The 20,600-nt window shown below is 33.0% G+C and overlaps 1 protein-coding gene across 1 annotated transcript; it reads left to right on the forward strand.

Moving 5' to 3' along the window:
- Positions 1-1,121: 1,121 nt before the first annotated feature.
- LOC133036256 (uncharacterized) lies at positions 1,122-2,135 on the forward strand. The gene is made up of 2 exons (XM_061112782.1): positions 1,122-1,244; positions 1,329-2,135. The coding sequence occupies exons 1-2, from the start codon at positions 1,122-1,124 to the stop codon at positions 2,133-2,135; spliced, it is 930 nt and encodes a 309-aa protein (XP_060968765.1).
- Positions 2,136-20,600: the final 18,465 nt, after the last annotated feature.

Raw genomic sequence — 20,600 nt, forward strand, 5'->3', positions numbered from 1 at the left:
GGTATATCACTCAGTGGTACTCAGGGTACGAAACAAACCCTACCAACACTTGCACAGCATGTTACGTTGTGTATGTGATATAGTGGATGTACCCTATGGAACGTTCTTACTCAACTGTTCAACCTACTAAATAGGAGTATGGGCGCCTAGATAATAGTCGGTATTATATGATATGTTATATGCTTTTCTTACTAAGTCTCTCGACTCACAGTTCTGCTTCCATGTGTAGGTAAAGAAAAGGCAAAAGCTGAACAGGAGTGAGTCTGTCTAGGATGGGATTGTACATGTCGTGGCAGCGTGACTTGGAGTGTTCGGTCTCGGAACATTGGGGATTATATTTTGTAGTCACTGTGCGACCTGAAAATTGCATTTTGTATAAAAGTTTAGAAACAGGATCCCGGTGTTTGTAAATAATTATGTAAATTATAAAGTTTAATATTTATTATCAAAAGTTTAAATTTGACACGTTTTTCGAGAAAAATCTTTGATCCGTAAGGATAGCACTGTAATTGATAAAGCACTGTAGCGTGCCTTAGCATTAGGGCGTTACAATTTTGGTATCAGAGCCGCTAGGTTTGTCTACCGAAGCTTGCGAAGACATGTACAATCTTCATCAAAGAAAGCTCGACTCGCGGTTCAGTAAGCGTGTACTTGTTTTGTAGTATATGTGATTATTAAAGTATGTTAGGAAGCATATTAGATTATAATTATTTGTTAAGTGTGTTGCCTTATAATCCATATGAGCAGTATTAAGTTTTATGATCGCTGTCTAACCTGCCTGGCTTATGGGTTCGCAGGCTAAGTCCTATTACATGGATGCCCTGCGATATATAAGAAGTCGAGGTAATATGGTTGAGACTGGAGGCGGTCAGGGAAATCAAATTCCCCATAATCCCCGTGGTCGCGGCCGTGGCAGAGCTCAGGATGGTCGTTCTGTTAATCCACCACAAGCTCCTCCTGATTTGGAGAAGAGGTTTGCGAAGATGCAACATCGAATCTGCCAAAAAGATGAAGAAATTTTGAGATTAAGGCAGCAGGGTCTTCCTGCCGTGCCTCCATAACAAGCTCAGGCCGCTGTAGCTCTAGTGGTGTCAGCACAACAACCTATTGTTGGCAACCATATGGAGCCATTATACAAAAGATTCCTTAAGCAAGCACCTCCTGTGTTTCTGGGAGGTCCAGATGTGATGAAGGATGAGCAGTGGCTCACTATGATTGAACGAATCTTGAATTTTATGGGTGTGGTTGGTAATGATCGGGTGACTTGCGCCACTTTTCAGTTCCAGGAGGACGCCCTAGTGTTGTGGGAACTGGTGTCCCTCACCTAGGATGTCACTATTATAACCTGGAAAGAATTCAAGGAGTTGTTCAACGCCAAGTACTACAATGAAGTCGTCCGTAGTGCTAAGCGGAAAGAGTTCACTGAGTTAATGCAGACTAAGGGAATGTCAGTCACGGAGTATACCACAAAGTTCGATCGTTTGGCCAAACTCGTCATGGGTATTTTGCCAACAGATTTTAGTAAGAAAGAAAAGTACCTGACCGATTTAAATGTGAAGATTAAACATGATCTGGTGATCACTACCAATCAAGCAACCACTTTTGCAGAAATGGTTGAAAAAGCTCTGAGAGCCGAGGGTGTAGTTAAATTCCTTCAGGAGCCCCAAGTGACTCCGAATGTTGGTGGAACCCCCACTTTTCCTACTCCTGCCTATGGTAGGGATGGTGGTGATTCCACCACTGATCAGAAGAGGAAAGTTACCCCTGCATCTAACGGCTCGATGCAGAGTAAGTGGTTCCGTAGGAACCAAGGCAGAGGTGGAGGTCAGGGTTACTCTTACCATGAGTGCCTACGTTGTAAGAAACATCATCCGAGAGAGTGCAATTGGAAGACTTGCTTCCAGTGCGGCATGGTGGGACATTTCAAGAAAGATTGCCCTCAGGCAAAGAAAGAAGAGCAGAAGTCAGAGGCGAGACCTGTACCCGCTCGGGTGTTTCCCATTACCCAAGGTAATGCTGCAGTCAGTCCTTCTATGGTGACGGGTCAGCTTCTTATCAACAACTCCTTGTATATTGTATTATTCGATTCGGGAGCTACACGCTCATATGTAGCTACACGGGTAATTGATCTTTAAGGTAGGCCTTGTGATATATTTTTTGAAAGAAGGTTTGGAACCCTAATGCCTAGTGGGGAGTTGGTTATCTCCAATAGGTGCATTAGGTCTGTGCCAGTTAGGATCAAGGATAGGGAGTTGAGTGTTGACCTTATAGAACTGAAATTAACAAAGTTTGACATCATACTTGGGATGGATTTTCTGTCCAAGTATTCGGCCAGTATAGACTGTAAGCGGAAAATGGTGACTTTCCAGCCAGAAGGTGAGGATCCATTTGTTTATGTTGGATCAGTTCAGGGGTCTCAAATTATGGTTATTTCTGTGCTAAGGGCTAGGGATCTACTACACAGTGGATGTGTAGGATTTTTAGCAGTGGTGATTGACTCTAGCAGACCCGAAACATTTGGGCATGAAGTATTCAGAGTGGTTAAAGACTTTCTCGATGTTTTTCCCGAGGAGTTGTCGAGATTACCGCCGCAATGAGAAATTGACTTTGTGATTGATCTGGCACCTGGAGCCGAACTTGTTTCTAAAGGTCCATATAGAATGGCTCCAGCAGAACTCAAAGAGCTTAAGTTGCAGCTTCAGGGGATGCTTGATATTGGGTTTACCCGACCCATTGTATCGCCCTAAGGAGCTCTGGTTCTGTTTGTGAAAAAGAAAGATGGTTCCCTCAGAATGTGTATTGATTATTGGGAACTAAACAAGTTGACGATCAAGAATAAGTACCCATTACCCAGAATTGACGATTTATTCGATCAGCTTCAGGGAAAGACAATATTTTCGAAGATTGACCTACGATTCAGTTATCATCAGCTCAAAACACGGAAAGAAGATATACCAAAGACTGCGTTCCAAACAAGATCTGGGCACTATGAGTTTCTGGTAATGTCATTGGAATGACTAACGCTCCTGCAGCCTTTATGGATCTCATGAATAGGGTATTCAAGGATTTCCTCGATAATTGCATTATAGTGTTTATCGATGACATCCTTGTATACTCTCAGTTAGAAGAGGAGCACGAGCATCATCTTCAAATGGTATTGCAGCGACTTAGAGATCACAAGTTGTATGCAAAATTCAAAAAATGTGAATTCTGGTTGTCATAGGTATCATTTCCGGGGCATATTGTCGGAAAGAATGGTATTATGGTTTATCTAAGCAAGATCGACTCAGTGAAGAATTGGCTGAGGCCAAAATTAGTGACACAAATCTGAAGTTTCCTCGGTTAAGCAAGGTATTACCGATGTTTCGACGAGGGATTCTCTAAAATCTCTATGCCATTGACTGAGTTAACTAAGAAGAATCAGCGATTCGTGTGGTCAGACAAATGTGAAGCAAGTTTTCAGGAGTTGAAGCAACGTTTGATAACAGCTCCGGTGTTAGCTTTGCCATCAGATCAAGAGAAATTTGTTGTTTATTATGATGCATCCAAAGAGGGTCTGGGATGTGTTTTGATGCAAGCTGACAAAGTCATAGGCCTCTCGTCAACTGAAAGATTATGAGCAGCGCTACCCAACTCATGACCTAGAGCTTGCAGCTGTGGTTTTTGCACTAAAGATATGGCGACATTATCTTTATGGTGATAAATGTGAGATTTCTACTGACCATAAGAGTCTCAAGTACTTTTCACCCAGAAAGATTTGAACATGAGGCAGAGGAGGTGGTTGAGGTACTTTGATGAAGAAAGAGTGGCTGGTCCGCCAAGTAATCTAGATTGGGTAAAAGCAGGATTAGTTGTCAGTTTTTTGAAGAGATTCTATGATCTTACTAATCGGTTTAGTGGGTCATTATATGTCACCACTACTACAAAAACCCTTTTAATGTCCCTTTTTTATGTCCAACAAAATTATTGTTGGACATAAAATTTTTTTGAAAAGTTTTCTAGTCCAACATTGTTCGACTAGAAAAAAAATTCTCTCAAGTCCAATAAAGTTGGACTAGAAAACTATTAGTGGATGTGATATATAATTTTTTTTTAAAAAAAAAATGGTTTATTTTGAAGTCCAACATTGTTGGACTAGAAAAATAGTTTGGGGAGTTTTCTAGTCCAACATAACTAGACATGAACCTAATTAAAAAAATAAATAATTTTCCTATTTTTTTTTTAATTGAAATCCTTCATTAGACATGACTAATATCTACCATATATTCCCTTATTTAATTCCTTATTAAATTTCTTTTAAAAAAAATCGTTATTAAATTCTCTCTCTCTCTCTCTCTCTCTCTCTCTCTCTCTCTCTCTCTCTCTCTCTCTCTCTCTCTCTCTCTCTCTCTCTCTCTCTCTCTCTCTCTCTCACAGACACACACACATTAACCTAATTCATTTCATACCAATATCTCTCATCTCGGTTCAGAAAAAACCTAACCGCACAACAATCTCTCTCTCTCTCTCTCTCTCTCTCTCTCTCTCTCTCTCTCTCTCTCTCTCTCTCTCTCTCTCTCTCTCTCTCTCTCTCTCTCTCTCTCTCTCTCTCTCTCTCTCTCTCTCTCGGTTCAACACTAATGAAAAATGAAAATTTAACTCCGGCGACCCTGAAGCCACATCACAGCTCCGAAGCCTTGAAGTCGCCTCACAACCCCGAAGCCCTATAGCCAACACACAACCACGAAGCAAGTTCGTTGACTTCCCCAGGACCATCCTTGTTTTCTTTTTCTCATTCTCATATTCTGTCTCTTTCCCATGTTATCCTAACCCAACTCCATCGATTGGTGTTTTCTTGGCCTAAACTCCTGCGATTCGTGTTCTCTTTCTCAGTTTCTTTCTCTTTCATATTTTCCAGCGCTGGTGAGATGAACGATAAGGACGCAAAGCTGGTGGTGTTGGTGAGATGAATGTGGAGGTTTGGGTTTTGCAATGTTGGCCGGAGTTGAACGACGGGGATGAAGTTTGGGCTTCCACCTAGTTTCGATTCCCAAATTGTTTAACATTCAGGATCTATTTTAATGGCATGAGATTAGTATTTTTTTTGTAACCCTTGCATAAAAAAGAAATTTTTATGAACTTGTCAAAATAATAAATTGTATTTTCCTACTTTTGTTTGTATAATTCAGTAAAGAAGTTTAGAATAATTGTAGTTCTTTTTAATATTTATTTTATTTTCAATAATCTAAGATATTATAAATTAATTATTATATATATAAATACATTTTTATAATTTTTGAATAATTTTTATTATTTATTAAAAAAATAAAAAATTTGTGCTTCAACGTCTACCTTTGCTGGACTATAAATGAGTTCTTATCTTGGCTCCAAATATTATGTCTATTAATGTTGGACTAGAAATATTTTTCTAGTCCATTATTATTGGACTTAAATAATACCCTTTTTATGTCCCAAGCTACTATGTCCAACACAAAGTAGACTCAAAAAATTTATCTAGTCTAATTTTGATGGACTTCAAAGGGGATTTTTGTAGTAATGCACATCAAATCTATTCCATCCAGATATTTTGAAAGTATAGGCTGATTTGACTACTATGGCTTCTAGTCGTGATACTTTTTAGGAACTATGACTATTAGTATTAAGCGAAAATATGACAAATATTGGGGAAGGATTGAAAAGCTAAATATGTTAACATTTATTGTCAATATCCTTGATCCGAGGTATAAATTAGAGGTTGTGAATCGAGGTTTTAGATTTGGGTACAATCCAAGTGAGGCTGAAAAAATGATAAAGTTGGGCACCAATACATTGGCACAGTTATATGTGTTTTATAAACATCAACAAACAACTCAGCCATCTGAAGCTCAACAATCCCAAGCTCAACAATTTCAATCTCAGTCTCAGGTATCTCAATGTCAACCATCTGAGCCTGTTGTTAGTGCAACTACAGAATCATTTCTTCCTAAGCAGCTACAACTTAGTGACGACATTGAAGAAGATGATCTCGAATACTACTTGAATGATCGTCGTTGGAAGCTTGATCCTACATTTGATATTCTCCAATGGTGGAAGTAGAATGGACTCAAATATTGAGTTGTTGCTCGTATGGCAAAGGAAGTTGTGGCTGTTCAAATGTCTACAGTAGCATCTGAATCAGCCTTTTCTACAGGTGGAAGAATCCTAGATGCATTTAGGAGTTCTTAATCTCCGAGGATGGTGGAGGCTTTGATTTTTTCTAGGAATTGGTATACTTGTGAGTATGAGGAACCTATTGTACTTCGACAATATATTGATGAAATTCAAGGTTTAGAGACATGTGAACAAGTTATTCCAGGTAACAAATTACTCAACCATTATATATTAATTAAAATTATTTTGTAGATGTTAAATTTTATGTTAATGAATTTTTTTTTAGGTAATGGATCATGTATTACAACTGTTGAGAATCTTGACAATGCTTCTAGAAGTGGATGTGGGACAGAAAAAATCAACTAAAATCTCAAGGTATTTAACAAAAAATTGAATTCTTACTTTCAAGTTTTATTTTCAAAGCTTTATATATCATATTTTAATGCTTGTATAAATTTTATATTTTCTTTGGATGAAAAATGCAAAGCTATTGTAAGTATTCTTATATGATATGAATTAAATTTTGTTTGGCTGGAATTTCCATTGGAATCGAAAGGGTTTGAAAATTGAGGAGAACTTATTCCCATACAATCACAGTTCTACTGCTCAAAAGGAATTCTTATTCCAATGCACTCCCGGTGGAAAGCACTTTCCATTCCTAACTAGTAACTTCTTAATAGAATTAATCATTAGTTGCTTAATTAAATGTTACTTTTTACGTAGCTTAAAAATAATAATATTTTCGAAATACAATGAATTACTAATATCTTCTACTTCAAGTGAACTCTATTCATTAGATAAAATAATGCATAGTTATACTGATAAGTGATATCCTCAATATATTTTTTGTTTTGTTTTGTGTGATACAGTGTAATGAATGAGCTACTGGGAGATGCAAATTGGGATCATGGTTGCTTGTTGGATTTGGACTCCAATATCTATATTTTTTTAATACCTTTGTGGTTTTGGAATAATATTTTTTTAGACTTATAAGTTATATTTGATTTGTGTTGTATTATTTTGTGTTTTAGAGTTTGGACTTTTCACTAGACATTATAATTTGTATGGTTGCATTGGTAAAATGTAGAATGATGTGTTTAGAGTTTGTCTTAATGTGCTTATAAAATAAATTTAATTATATTTTACACAAAAAAAAATCGGTTTGGTCAGTTTTAACCGACCAAACTGCGGTTGACAATGGTCAGTTTTAAGGATATTTCTGGATTGGTCGGTCTGTTTTCGGATTGAACCAATCCAAACTGAAAACCGAAATTTGGATTTTTATTTGTAAAAAAGCTAACCAAACTGACCGATGCTCAGCCCTAATTTCAAGAAACAGATCCAGGCTGCAAGGGATAGACGACCCGAGGCGGCCTCGCTAACCAATATAAAGCAACATCCCAGCGAAATACATAAGTCATTTTAGTACGGCTGCTACAAGAGTTAGAAATTTTGATGATAGTACACAACTTACAGCCCTTCAGGCGGGGATTTCTAGTGATCCATCAACCGCTGCGGGCAAACTGTGGGACGACCTACAGGTTCGTCCAGTAAAGAACATCATTCAGTTCAACGAAAGGGCTCCGATTTTTGTCCGAAAAGAGGAAGCTCGAAAAGAAATGAATTTTTTGAAAACGCGCTCGGGAGGCAAACCCAGTAATGTTTCAACAAGTACCGTCTCAACAAGAGTTGATAACTCTGGTGCCTCTGACTCAAAGAGAAAGGAGGATTCTAAGGAATCGTCAAAGGATAAAAAGAAACAGAAGAATCATGATAAGTACGTGCCAATGTATACAATTTATACCGAGCTTAATGAAACTCGGGAAAATATCTACCTCGCACATGAGCAAAAGGTTGCCTTCGATAAGCCCGAGCCCATGAGGCATGCAAGGAGCAAGAGAGATCCTACCAGGTATTACAAATACCATAAGGACATTGGGCACAAAACCGACAAACGCTGCTAGTTGAAAGATCAGATAGAAAGTCTCTGTTGGGTTTTATGCCCTAAATAAAACTCATTTCAATATAATCAGATTTACTTATTAATATAGATCAGAAATAACATTTAATGTTGCATGGTTCACATGATTTATTTCATGATTATATGTACATAATGTATAAATTCATCTGAAACCCTTTTCACATACTTGATCCTGTTTATTGTGCCGTCAACACATTGGAAAGTAAACATGACTATGTGAATAAAGTTTCCTAGATTTATCAGACACAGGGTTTTACTGATATGATAATCTACAACAAGGGTTTACTTGCATTTGGAGAAGTGCTATGTTCTTTCCAGAGCATTGGTTAAAGTAAAGCTCAGGTTGGATGCATGGAGTATGCATCGGAAGGGACCGATATTGAACTTTGACTTAGATTTATTAAACTTACCGTAATATCTATTCAAGTCAATATCGCCTAGTTGATCCTAGATCAAATGATCTTAATCCAGATATGATTAGGCTCAATCTTGAAAGGCTATTCGTGTTCTTTGATTTGTTAGTTAAGCCTACTTTTAGGTCAGGGTGATACGTACATTTTGGGAACACGGTAGTGCAATTGAGTGGGAGCGCTAGCATAAACATGGAATCTATAGCTTCTATCTGGCAAATAGTAAGCAAAGGATGATCTCCTTCGAGCTTGACCAAACGAACATAAATGGTGGAGTACTCATTTCACATAAGCTGAAATATCATTTATACGGGGTCAAGTGTTTTAAGGAATAAATACATTGTAGGGTGTAACGGTAATTTAATCCCTTTACAGTGTAGATCATTCATATAGAGGATCATTGATCACATTAGGATTATAACAATGGATAACTAATGATGTGTCTATATGGTGGAACATATAGAGCATTCTATATACTGAGAGTGCAATTCTAAGTTCTATGCGTGGATTCAACGAAGAATTAATAAGTTAGTGAATTTTAGTGCTAAATTCTTGATCTACTTATTGGAAGCTCGGTTATATAGACCCATGGTCCCCCCACTAGTTGAGATAATATTGCTTGTAAGACTCATGTAATTGGTTTTGATTAATCAATTATAATTCACAAGTTAGACTATGTCTATTTGTGAAATTTTCACTAAGTAAGGGCGAAATTGTAAAGAAAGAGTTTATAGGGGCATATTTGTTAATTATGATACTTTGTATGGTTCAATTAATAAATATGATAAATGACAATATTATTTAATAATTATTTATAGTTATTAAATAGTTAGAATTGGCATTTAAATGGTTGAATTAGGAAATTGGCATTTTTAAGAAAATCAGATACAAAAGGTGTTAAAATTGCAAAATTGCAAAAAGCAAGGCCCAATCCACTAAGTTTAGGGCCAGCCACTTTTGTAGGAAATTTAAACTGATTTTTTCATTATTTTAATGCCATATAATTCAAATCTAACCCTAGTAGGAATGCTATAAATAGATAGTGAAGGCTTCAGAAAAATTACACACTTTTCTTCTGACTTTTTCTATTCAGAAAAACTGAGCCTTCTCTCTCCCTATCTTTAGCTGACCACTCTCTCTCTTCTTCCTTGATAATTTCGAAATCCTTAGTGTATGAGTAGTGCCCACACACATCAAGTGATACCTCAATCATAGTGAGGAAGATCGTGAAGAAAGACTTTCAGCAAGAAGGAGGTTTCAGCATCAAAGATTCAGAGAAAGAGATCCAGGTTCAGATATTGATAATGCTCTGCTACAGAAAGGAATCAAGGGCTAGATATCTGAACGGAAGGAGTCATTTAATTCCGCTGCACCCAATGTAAGGTTTCCTAAACTTTATATGTGTTTAATTTATCGTTTTAGAAAGTTCATATTTAGGGTGTTAATCAACATACTTGTGAGTAGATCTAAGATCCTGGTAAAATAATTTCCAACAACTGGCCTCAGAGCCATGGTAATTGATTTACTTGCAAGAAATTTGGACTTTAAAACGATTGTTTGTATGTTCTTTGGATGGTATCATGTTGTATTGAGTGTTATTTGATGATTGATTGATGATTGTGAAATTTTCGTGAAAAATAATTGTTATTTCGGTTCTGGCATTATTTTTATTGGATAGTATGGAAAAAATTAAGCAAGTTAGCCTTTTACAGAACTCAATTTGGATTTTATTTGAATTAGTTATGATTTTTTGAAGATTTGACAAAATCGGAAATCTTGATAGTTTCATGATCGCGAACTGTCCGTACAGTTTCGAATTTTTTCAATTTTCTTCAATTTTTCATACTTTTTCATGGAATTAACTTCCAATTTTTTGTATGGTTTTGTATATATACTATTACTATTCCTAATTCAATTCTAATTATCATTTTGAATTAATTTAATTTTTTTTTAATTTAATTCAAGATATTAGTGTAATTTGAATTTGAATAGAATTAGTATTTATCTTTTTGCTTAAAAATCTATCTTATTTTTAAATTTGATTATATTTTTTTTTAAATTTAAGGTCAGATATTTTAAAGATATTTATAATGTCTTTTAAGATATTTTAAAAATATCTTATCTTTTAAGATATTTTAAAAACTATCTTATCATTTAATTTTTTTTTAAATCTTTTTAGATATTTTGACCTTATTTAAATTTAAAATAAGATATCTATAATCATGTAATTTTAAATAGATGTAAGATATTTTGCTAATTTTTTAAATTTTGTTATTTTATTTATTTAAATTACATTTAAAAATTTGAAAAAGATATTTATTTATCTTTTCTAATTTTTTATTTAATTTTTATTTATAAAATAACATTTAAAATTTAAAAGTAGTTAGCAAATTTTTTGAAATGATATTTAGGTTGGTTGAAACCTAATTTTTCAAAAAATTGTAGGTTTAATTTTAAATTTTTTTTAAATTTCGAATTTTTTTTTAAAATTTTTAAAAATTTTCGAAATTTTTTTATTTTTTTTTATTTATTTAATTAATTATTTTTGAAATTAAATATTTATTTAAAATTAAATAAATCCTACATCCAACTATCCAGCTAACCTTGTTGCAGAAGTATGTGTTTTAGCTTGTTTGTAAGTTTTCAAAACCTATTATTACTTGATTGCAAATAGCCATGGTTACTTTTTGCCAGATCTAATGATCTGATGGCTCCCTTGGTCAAGATAATAATTTGTAACAGGTATATTTACAATCTTCTTTCATCTGTGTATGACCTAGCAACATGATAGGACCCATCCAAAGTGTGCCTGTGTGAGCCTATGTGTTTAATTTGATTATAGATACATATAGGTTGTTGTTGCTAAAATAAATTATCATAGTTCTTGATAGAATTTATTTAGGCCCATTTAGTTATTGGGCTTATTCAATTAATAACAGTTGTTCTTATTAAGGTTAAATTCCTCTCTTTTGGGCCTTGTGTGAGAGTTGGGAGCCATAGAAGTGGGTACGACATACTGAACCCAGACTTCCTCACACAAACCACCCCAATTGTGAAGGCCCATTTGCCTGATTTGAATGACTGTACTAGGTTAATTACACTAGTTTAACCTAATAAAAATTGATTAGCAACATAATTAATTTCATTTATTTTGAAATTAATTTAAGAAAAACATAGTTTAAAGAATTTTTTTTATTCTAAGCTAAACTGTGTGTATTTTCTTGTATTTAATTAAATATAGAATTATAACCATCTAGATTCTTTCTGGAACTTAATTTAAATTTTTCATTAAATATTCCTATTTAAGTTGATATTTAGTTATCTTCAACTAACCAACTTAAATCTGAATATCTTTTGAATTCAAAATTTCAAAATTAAGTTGAGGAATTTTAGGCATTGGTTATTAAGATTCTTTAGATATTTTTTAAGTTAATATCTTTTCGAATATTAACTTAAAATGGAATATTTTCAAATTAAGTGGTTACAACTTAATTTTTGATATTTAATTAAATTTAAATTTGAAAAATATTTAAGTTCTAGATTTTTTTCTAATACAACTTAAATTAGATATTTTTTCAAATTTTGTGGAAAAGATACTTAGTCAAATAAGATATTTTCTAGATAGTTATTTCTAGACTACTTATTATTTCTAATATTAAATAGGAAAATATTATACATTGTGAAATTAATTATTTAAATAATTAATTTTGGTACAATTTATTTTAAGTATATTTTTTCCTAGTATTAAACTAGAGATTAATAATTAAGCCTTCTCTACACTTAATTATTTATTTCTTGAATTTAATACATTTAATTAATTTGAAAATTAAATATCTAAGTTGATTTTTATCATCATACTTAAATATTTCTTTTTCATGACATTTAATTAAATAGAAAATTATTTTTAGTTGAAATTTAATTTTTCAACTAAATTTAAATAATTTTCAAAATATATTTTTTCTTTATTTTATTAATCAATTTTTTTCGAAATTGCATTTCTTAAATGCTAGAATTTCGAATTTTATCTTGAAAAATAGATTAAGTTGTAAATTAATTATTTATTTTAATTAATTTTGGACCAACTTAAATCAATGATTTTTTCATTTATTGATTAATTTAAAATAAATTGAATTAAAGTATATTATTAGAAATTGAATTAATTAGTCAAAGGAAAATCTAGATAGATGATATTTTTGCTTGAAGTATTTTTCTAGTGTATTTAATTAAATAGAAAATTAATATTTAAGTTGATTTTCATCATCATACTTAAATATTTAAATTTTTCTTATATATTTAATTAAATAGGAAAATTATATTTTTTGTTGTAAATTAATTTTATTAATTAATTTTGGGCCAACATTAAATTAGAATAATTTTTCCAAGATTTATTTTTTATTTTAATATGCATTTTTCGAAAATTGTATTCTTATATACTTTAATTTTTCGAAATGCAATATATATTTATAGAAAATTAAATTTGAGTTGTAAATTAATTTAAATTAATTTTGTAACAACTTAAATTGAATATTTTTCTAAATATTTATTGGAAATTATTACTAAGATGGAAATAATTCATGTTATTTTCATATCCATCTAAGTAAAATTTATAAATATTAAATTAAAATTTATATTTAGAATTTTTCATTCTAAATTGGAAATTTTAATTAAATAAATATATATTTAAAATAAATAGAATAAATAAGGAGAATCAAAGAAAATACAACTCACTTTAAATAATGAGCTTGATTATTATTAAGATATTCGATCTCCATTGTTGGTCTTACAAAAGTTAAATGTTTTCAATATAACCTCGAGACGCTAGACTTCGTCCCCCTATGGATGGTTATTCGTTGAACGCATTTAACACCGTAAGATTTCATTTGATAAGTGTTTTGTAAGTTTTCGTCTCTATTAGACTCTCCCCTACGGTGACTACTTAGAGATAAACTTATGAAACATGAAACAATGGTGGAAGCTCATAAAATGAGAATAACCTTGACTCTCGCCTACCGGGACAACGTTGGATTCTTATTTTGATCGAATAAAAGGTTGCTAGAATGGTTTCTATTTTAGATGAGCTGACAACTCTATTCAATAAATGATGCTTTGACTCTCGCCTACCGGGACACTGTATCAGTTTATTGAAAACCTTGGAAATTATTTAGGATTGTATGTTTTAGTATTTTCACTAGTCATTCCTACTTGCTATATGTTTATAATTTCTGAATTGTGTATGAATTTATATTGAACCATGTTATTTTCTGTTATTAAGTTGTAGTTTAATTTCGAATCTTCATTGTTGGTCTAACTTGGCTTGTTTATCTAATGAGATAAATCCCTAGTGGATTTTCACCATTAGACATACATAATAGTGTTAGATTTCGAAAGATAAATATTGTACATGCGACATCTAGCTGTTCATCAATTGATGACACCTTAGACTAGTATTTTTACGATATGAAACAAGAAGATTATATAAATAAGATTACTTTGACTTTTGCTAATCGAAGCATCGTTGGATTCTTATTTTAAACGAAATTATCCTAATTCCTCTTAGCTTATTCATTTCGAATTAGCTCAATAACATATCATTGGATGAATGGTCTATGAATCATTTCATGTCATTATATTTTCTCTTAAGAAATTAAATGACGCATATGATTATAACCCCGAAATTCTATTCCCAATTGATATAAATCCTCAATCTTAGAAATCTCCTACTTGTATGGGCAAATCTGACTTAGAGTTTGTATTAGTAGTGGTGGTCCAAGAAAGAATTACTCATTAAATTTGGTTGAATTTAAGTCTTTGACTTTAATTTTAGATTCCAAATAGAAATTTTCTTAAATTTCTAATTCCAGAATACAATACAGTTACACTTTCTCAAGTGTTTAATATCCATCTTTTATTAATGGATTAAAACTGTATGGAATATGAGTTAGGTATTCTGTGACCAGGATCCACTTGCACTATTCTAAGAACTCTTTGATGTAACTAAACCTATGTCATTAAAAGACACTACCACATTTTTTTTAATCTATGGCATTTATATCTTGTTCATAGTGGATTTGACAAGATCAATCTCTGCAAAGAGTTAATATGCCTATATCCACTGAAAGTAATTCATCTCATTCGCAGATGGATATACATTCAGGGGTGGATATGAGTTTTTCGTTGTATTCTTCAAACGATAACTCTAGATTATACCTTTTTGCAAGAAATTTGAAATGTTTGAAAATTTTCATTAATTTCTAGCGATGGTTAAAACCATTAAGGTAAGTGGTTAAAGATCTTGCGAACTGATAGGGGTGGAGAAATAGTTAGTAGATATGCAGTTCAAAGATCATTAATTTGATTTTTGAATTATATCCAAACTTACTTCCCCAGAAATTTCGAGTTGCATGTTGATGATTAGTTACTAGTCGTTGCCTAATTCCTTCTATGGTAATACGATTTCAGAATGATGTAATGATTCTATACTTAATGTAAATCATTACTAGATTCATGGATGACCTAATCAAAATCTTAAGAAAAGCTAGAACTGTTAACCATAGTTTCTTAGCTATTCTAAGTGATTAGGGGTGGACCATCCCATTGTCAATAGATAAGAAAGTGTTTGTTCAAATAAATACTACTTTTCTAAGAAAATGACTAAGTCTGAAAAACAAGTAGCAAATAAAGGAGATATTTAATTCTTGATTCCAAAAGTGTTCTATCATCTTATATAACATATGATGATCCCACTGCCTCTGTTGTCTTGTCACAACCGAAGAGATCAATACCATTTAGTTTTCTTTGACATAATTCACGGTACCTTGTCGTAGTGGGAGAGTTTCTAGGAACTCACCTTCTTATGACTTGGGAGACACTAGTGATTAAAATCCATTGTGAGTTTAAACAAGTAATGGATTGTCAAGATAAGAAACTAATAAGAAAGTGAATAGAACTATGGTTTAATCCATTCACATGGAATAACCTAAAGTTTTCTATTACAAGGACATAAAAGGAAATTTTCGTTTATAAGTCCATTCAATGGACTGAACAAAACTTCCTGTTCCTAGTATTATAGGTTTGAGTTTATCTAAACCTATGGCTTGTGGTATACCTGGTAATTACTTACTCTAATGCAAGCAACTTAAGTAAGATGCTGAAGCATTTTCTTTCTAATGGCAATCTATAGAAGCTTCACAACTTCTTAGGCATAGATTTTATTTATCTAAGGAAAAGTCTTAACTATTCCAGAAAAGATAAAGCCATGAAAGAATTTCTTACATCAACAAGTGAGAGGTCTTAGATATGCTTTTGTATGCCTTAGACCGGACACTGTTGTTGAGTGGGAGTAATGAGTAGGTATCGCATTAATCCAGAGAAGAACATTGGAAGACAATCAAGTAAATCTTAAGATAAAGAAGAGGAACTATATGTTAGTCTATAAGAGTGTGTTTAAAAACTCTTAGACTGCACCATATCAGATTTCGAAATTTGCCTTAGTGCTAGAAAATCTTTCTGATAAGATGGTGGTTACTCTGTGGGTGGAATAGTGATTTTGGAGAAGTTTAAAAACCTATCTGAAGTCTCTAGGTCTACCAGAGAGAGACTGAATGTTAAAGGCAGGGAAAGGTACTTATTCGGTCTAAGGAAAGTTCTATACATCTTTGGCACCATTCCAAATTGCCTTAAACTACTAGTGTTAATTTCCTGATTAACCAAAAGTAGTTGCCAAAGGTATAGAATCCAGTATCCCAAGAGAGTAGACATATAGAGAGGAATTTCACATTATCAATGATTTTGTGATTAAGGAAGAGTAATGGTGGAGAAAAGGTTGTGGTTAATTCAACCTTTCAGATCCTATTATGAGGAGTTTACTACTACTACACTTGATTTGTATATCAAGGTGTTGAGATTATTTGAAACGCACTTTTTGTTTTATATTAGTGCAAGTGGGAGTTTGTTGGGTTTTATGCCCTAAATAAAACTCATTTCAATTATAGATCAGAAATAACATGTAATGTTGCATGGTTCACATGATTTATTTCATGATTATATGTACATAATGTATAAATTCATCTGAAACCCTTTTCACATACTTGATCCTGTTTATTGTGCCGTCAACACATTGGAAAGTAAACATGACTATGTGAATAAAGTTTCCTAGATTTATCAGACACAGGGTTTTACTGATATGATAATCTACAACAAGAGTTTACTTGCATTTGGAGAAGTGCTATGTTCTTTCCAGAGCATTGGTTAAAGTAAAGCTCAGGTTGGATGCATGGAGTATGCATCGGAAGGGACCGATATTGAACTTTGACTTAGATTTATTAAACTTACCGTAATATCTATTCAAGTCAATATCGCCTAGTTGATCCTAGATCAAATGATCTTAATCCAGATATGATTAGGCTCAATCTTGAAAGGCTATTCGTGTTCTTTGATTTGTTAGTTAAGCCTACTTTTAGGTCAGGGTGATACGTACATTTTGGGAACACGGTAGTGCAATTGAGTGGGAGCGCTAGCATAAACATGGAATCTATAGCTTCTATCTCGGCAAATAGTAAGCAAAGGATGATCTCCTTCGAGCTTGACCAAACGAACATAAATGGTGGAGTACTCATTTCACATAAGCCGAAATATCATTTATACGGGGTCAAGTGTTTTAAGGAATAAATACATTGTAGGGTGTAACGGTAATTTAATCCCTTTACAGTGTAGATCATTCATATAGAGGATCATTGATCACATTAGGATTATAACAATGGATAACTAATGATGTGTCTATATGGTGGAACATATAGAGCATTCTATATACTGAGAGTGCAATTCTAAGTTCTATGCGTGGATTCAACGAAGAATTAATAAGTTAGTGAATTTTAGTGCTAAATTCTTGATCTACTTATTGGAAGCTCGGTTATATAGACCCATGGTCCCCCCACTAGTTGAGATAATATTGCTTGTAAGACTCATGTAATTGGTTTTGATTAATCAATTATAATTCACAAGTTAGACTATGTCTATTTGTGAAATTTTCACTAAGTAAGGGCGAAATTGTAAAGAAAGAGTTTATAGGGGCATATTTGTTAATTATGATACTTTGTATGGTTCAATTAATAAATATGATAAATGACAATATTATTTAATAATTATTTATAGTTATTAAATAGTTAGAATTGGCATTTAAATGGTTGAATTAGGAAATTGGCATTTTTAAGAAAATCAGATACAAAAGGTGTTAAAATTGCAAAATTGCAAAAAGCAAGGCCCAATCCACTAAGTTTAGGGCCAGCCACTTTTGTAGGAAATTTAAACTGATTTTTTCATTATTTTAATGCCATATAATTCAAATCTAACCCTAGTAGGAATGCTATAAATAGATAGTGAAGGCTTCAGAAAAATTACACACTTTTCTTCTGACTTTTTCTATTCAGAAAAACTGAGCCTTCTCTCTCCCTATCTTTAGCTGACCACTCTCTCTCTTCTTCCTTGATAATTTCGAAATCCTTAGTGTATGAGTAGTGCCCACACACATCAAGTGATACCTCAATCATAGTGAGGAAGATCGTGAAGAAAGACTTTCAGCAAGAAGGAGGTTTCAGCATCAAAGATTCAGAGAAAGAGATCCAGGTTCAGATATTGATAATGCTCTGCTACAGAAAGGAATCAAGGGCTAGATATCTGAACGGAAGGAGTCATTTAATTCCGCTGCACCCAATGTAAGGTTTCCTAAACTTTATATGTGTTTAATTTATCGTTTTAGAAAGTTCATATTTAGGGTGTTAATCAACATACTTGTGAGTAGATCTAAGATCCTGGTAAAATAATTTCCAACAGTCTCATCGCTCGAGGCCACTTTAAATAGTATGTGAAGAGATAGGACAATGGACACAACCAGCCCAATCTGCCCAACAACCCCAAACAACTAGGGGTTACAACCTCTTCCTGTTGAAGGAGAGGACATCCTGGTTATTTCAGTAGGGTCGCATATGTTTGAAATTATTTTACCAGGATCTAGATTTACTACCAAGTATGTTTCATTAACATCCTAATATGAATTCTGAAACAATGAAATAAACACATAAGGGTTGAAGAAAACCTTACATTGGGTGCAGCGGAATATAATGACTCCTTCCATTTAGATCTCTAGCCCTTGATTCCTTTCTATAGCAGAGCATTATCAAGATCTAAATCTGGATCTCTTTCTCTCCTTCCTTTGACGCTGATTCTCCTTCTTGTTGTTTGGATTCTTCACAGTCTTACACACTATGATTAAGATACCACTTGATGTGTGTGGGCACTACTCTATCACTCAAGGATTTCGAAATTGAAGAAAGGAAAAGAGAGAAAGAGGGGCGGTTATGGCTTTCTCTGAAAGAAACAATGTGCAAGTCATAGTTTCTTCAAGCCAACACTTTCTATTTATAGAATGCCCTTTAGGTTTAGTTTAGAATTGTATGGCATTAAAATAATGGAAAATAAATGGTAAAGGGCTTGCATATTGGCCGGCAATATAAGGAAATTAGGCCTCACTTTTAAACTTTTCCATTTTGTTATTTTTCAATCCCATTTTCTCAAAAATGCCAATTTTCCATTTTAACAATTTAAATGTCAATTCTAATTATTTAATAACTAAAAATTAATCATTAAATAATATTGTCATTTAATATATTTATTAATTTAGACATATCAAGTCTCTTAATTAATAAATAAACCCCGAATCTCTTTTCTTTACAGTTTCGCCCTTGCTTAGTGAAAATTCATAAAGTAGACATAGTCTAACTTTAGAATTATAATTGATTATTTAAAATTAATTAATTAAATCTTACAAGAAGTATGGTCTCAACTAGTATGGGGACCATGGGCCTATATAAACCGAGCTTCCAATAAGTCGAACCGAATTTACCAAGTAAATTCCCTAACTTATTAATTCCTTATTGAATCCACACTTAGAACTTGGAATTGCACTCTCAATCATATAGAACGCTCTATATGTTCCTTGATATAGATACGCTATTAGTTATTTATTGTTATAATCCTAATTTGATCAATGACCCTATAATAGATGATCTACATTGAATAGGAACTAAATTACTGTTACACCTTCAATGTATTTTATCCTCAAAACACTTAGCTCCGTATAAATGATATTTCAGCGAAGTGAAATGAGATCTCCACCATTAATCTCTGTTTAGCCAAGCTCGAAGGATATCATCGTTTCACTTCTAAATTCCTATAGAAGTTATAGACTCCATATTTATGTTAGCGCTCCCACTCAATTATACTATCATGTTCCCAAAATGTACGTATCACCCTGACCCAAAAGTAGGCTTAACTAACAAATCAAAGAACATGTATAATACTCTTGAGATCGAACTTAACCATATCAGGATTAAGATCATTTGATCTAGGATCAACGGGTGATATTGAATTGAAGAAATATTACGGTAAATTTTAATATATCTAATCAAAGTTCAATATCGGTCCCTTCCGATGTATACTCCATACATCTGATACTGGTAAACTTTGCCAATGCCCTAAGAAGGACATAACACTTATCCAAGGTGTAAGAATACCTATCGCTGATTATCATGTCAGTCTAAATCCAGTGAACTGACAAAATAGGGAATAAACTTTCGAACATATAATTAAGATTATATTCCACTGTGCTGACAACACTATAATCATTAACAAATTCATATGTTTCTGGACTTAAATAGAATTCGTACATTATACATATAATCATGAAATAAATCATGTGAACCATGCAACATAAAATGTTATTTCTAATCTTTATAAGTAAATCTAATTATATTGAAATGGGTTTTATTTAGGGCACAAAACCCAACAGCATATTGCAGGGGAAAGCAACAACGCCCAAAAGAGATATGTGAAGGAAATAAAGGATGAGCAGTCGGTATTTGCCCTGGAACCTTCCAAGAAGGTAAAAACTAAAGAACCTCCAATCATATTCTCGGAGGAAGATGAGAAGAACATGAGGTATCCTCACGTCGATCCATTGGTGATTACTATTCAACTCGCCAATAAAAGGATAAAGAGGGTGTTGATAGATAACGGGAGCTTATTAA

The sequence above is a fragment of the Cannabis sativa genome, chromosome 3 (genome assembly GCF_029168945.1).
Source record: "Cannabis sativa cultivar Pink pepper isolate KNU-18-1 chromosome 3, ASM2916894v1, whole genome shotgun sequence".
NCBI lineage: Eukaryota > Viridiplantae > Streptophyta > Magnoliopsida > Rosales > Cannabaceae > Cannabis > Cannabis sativa.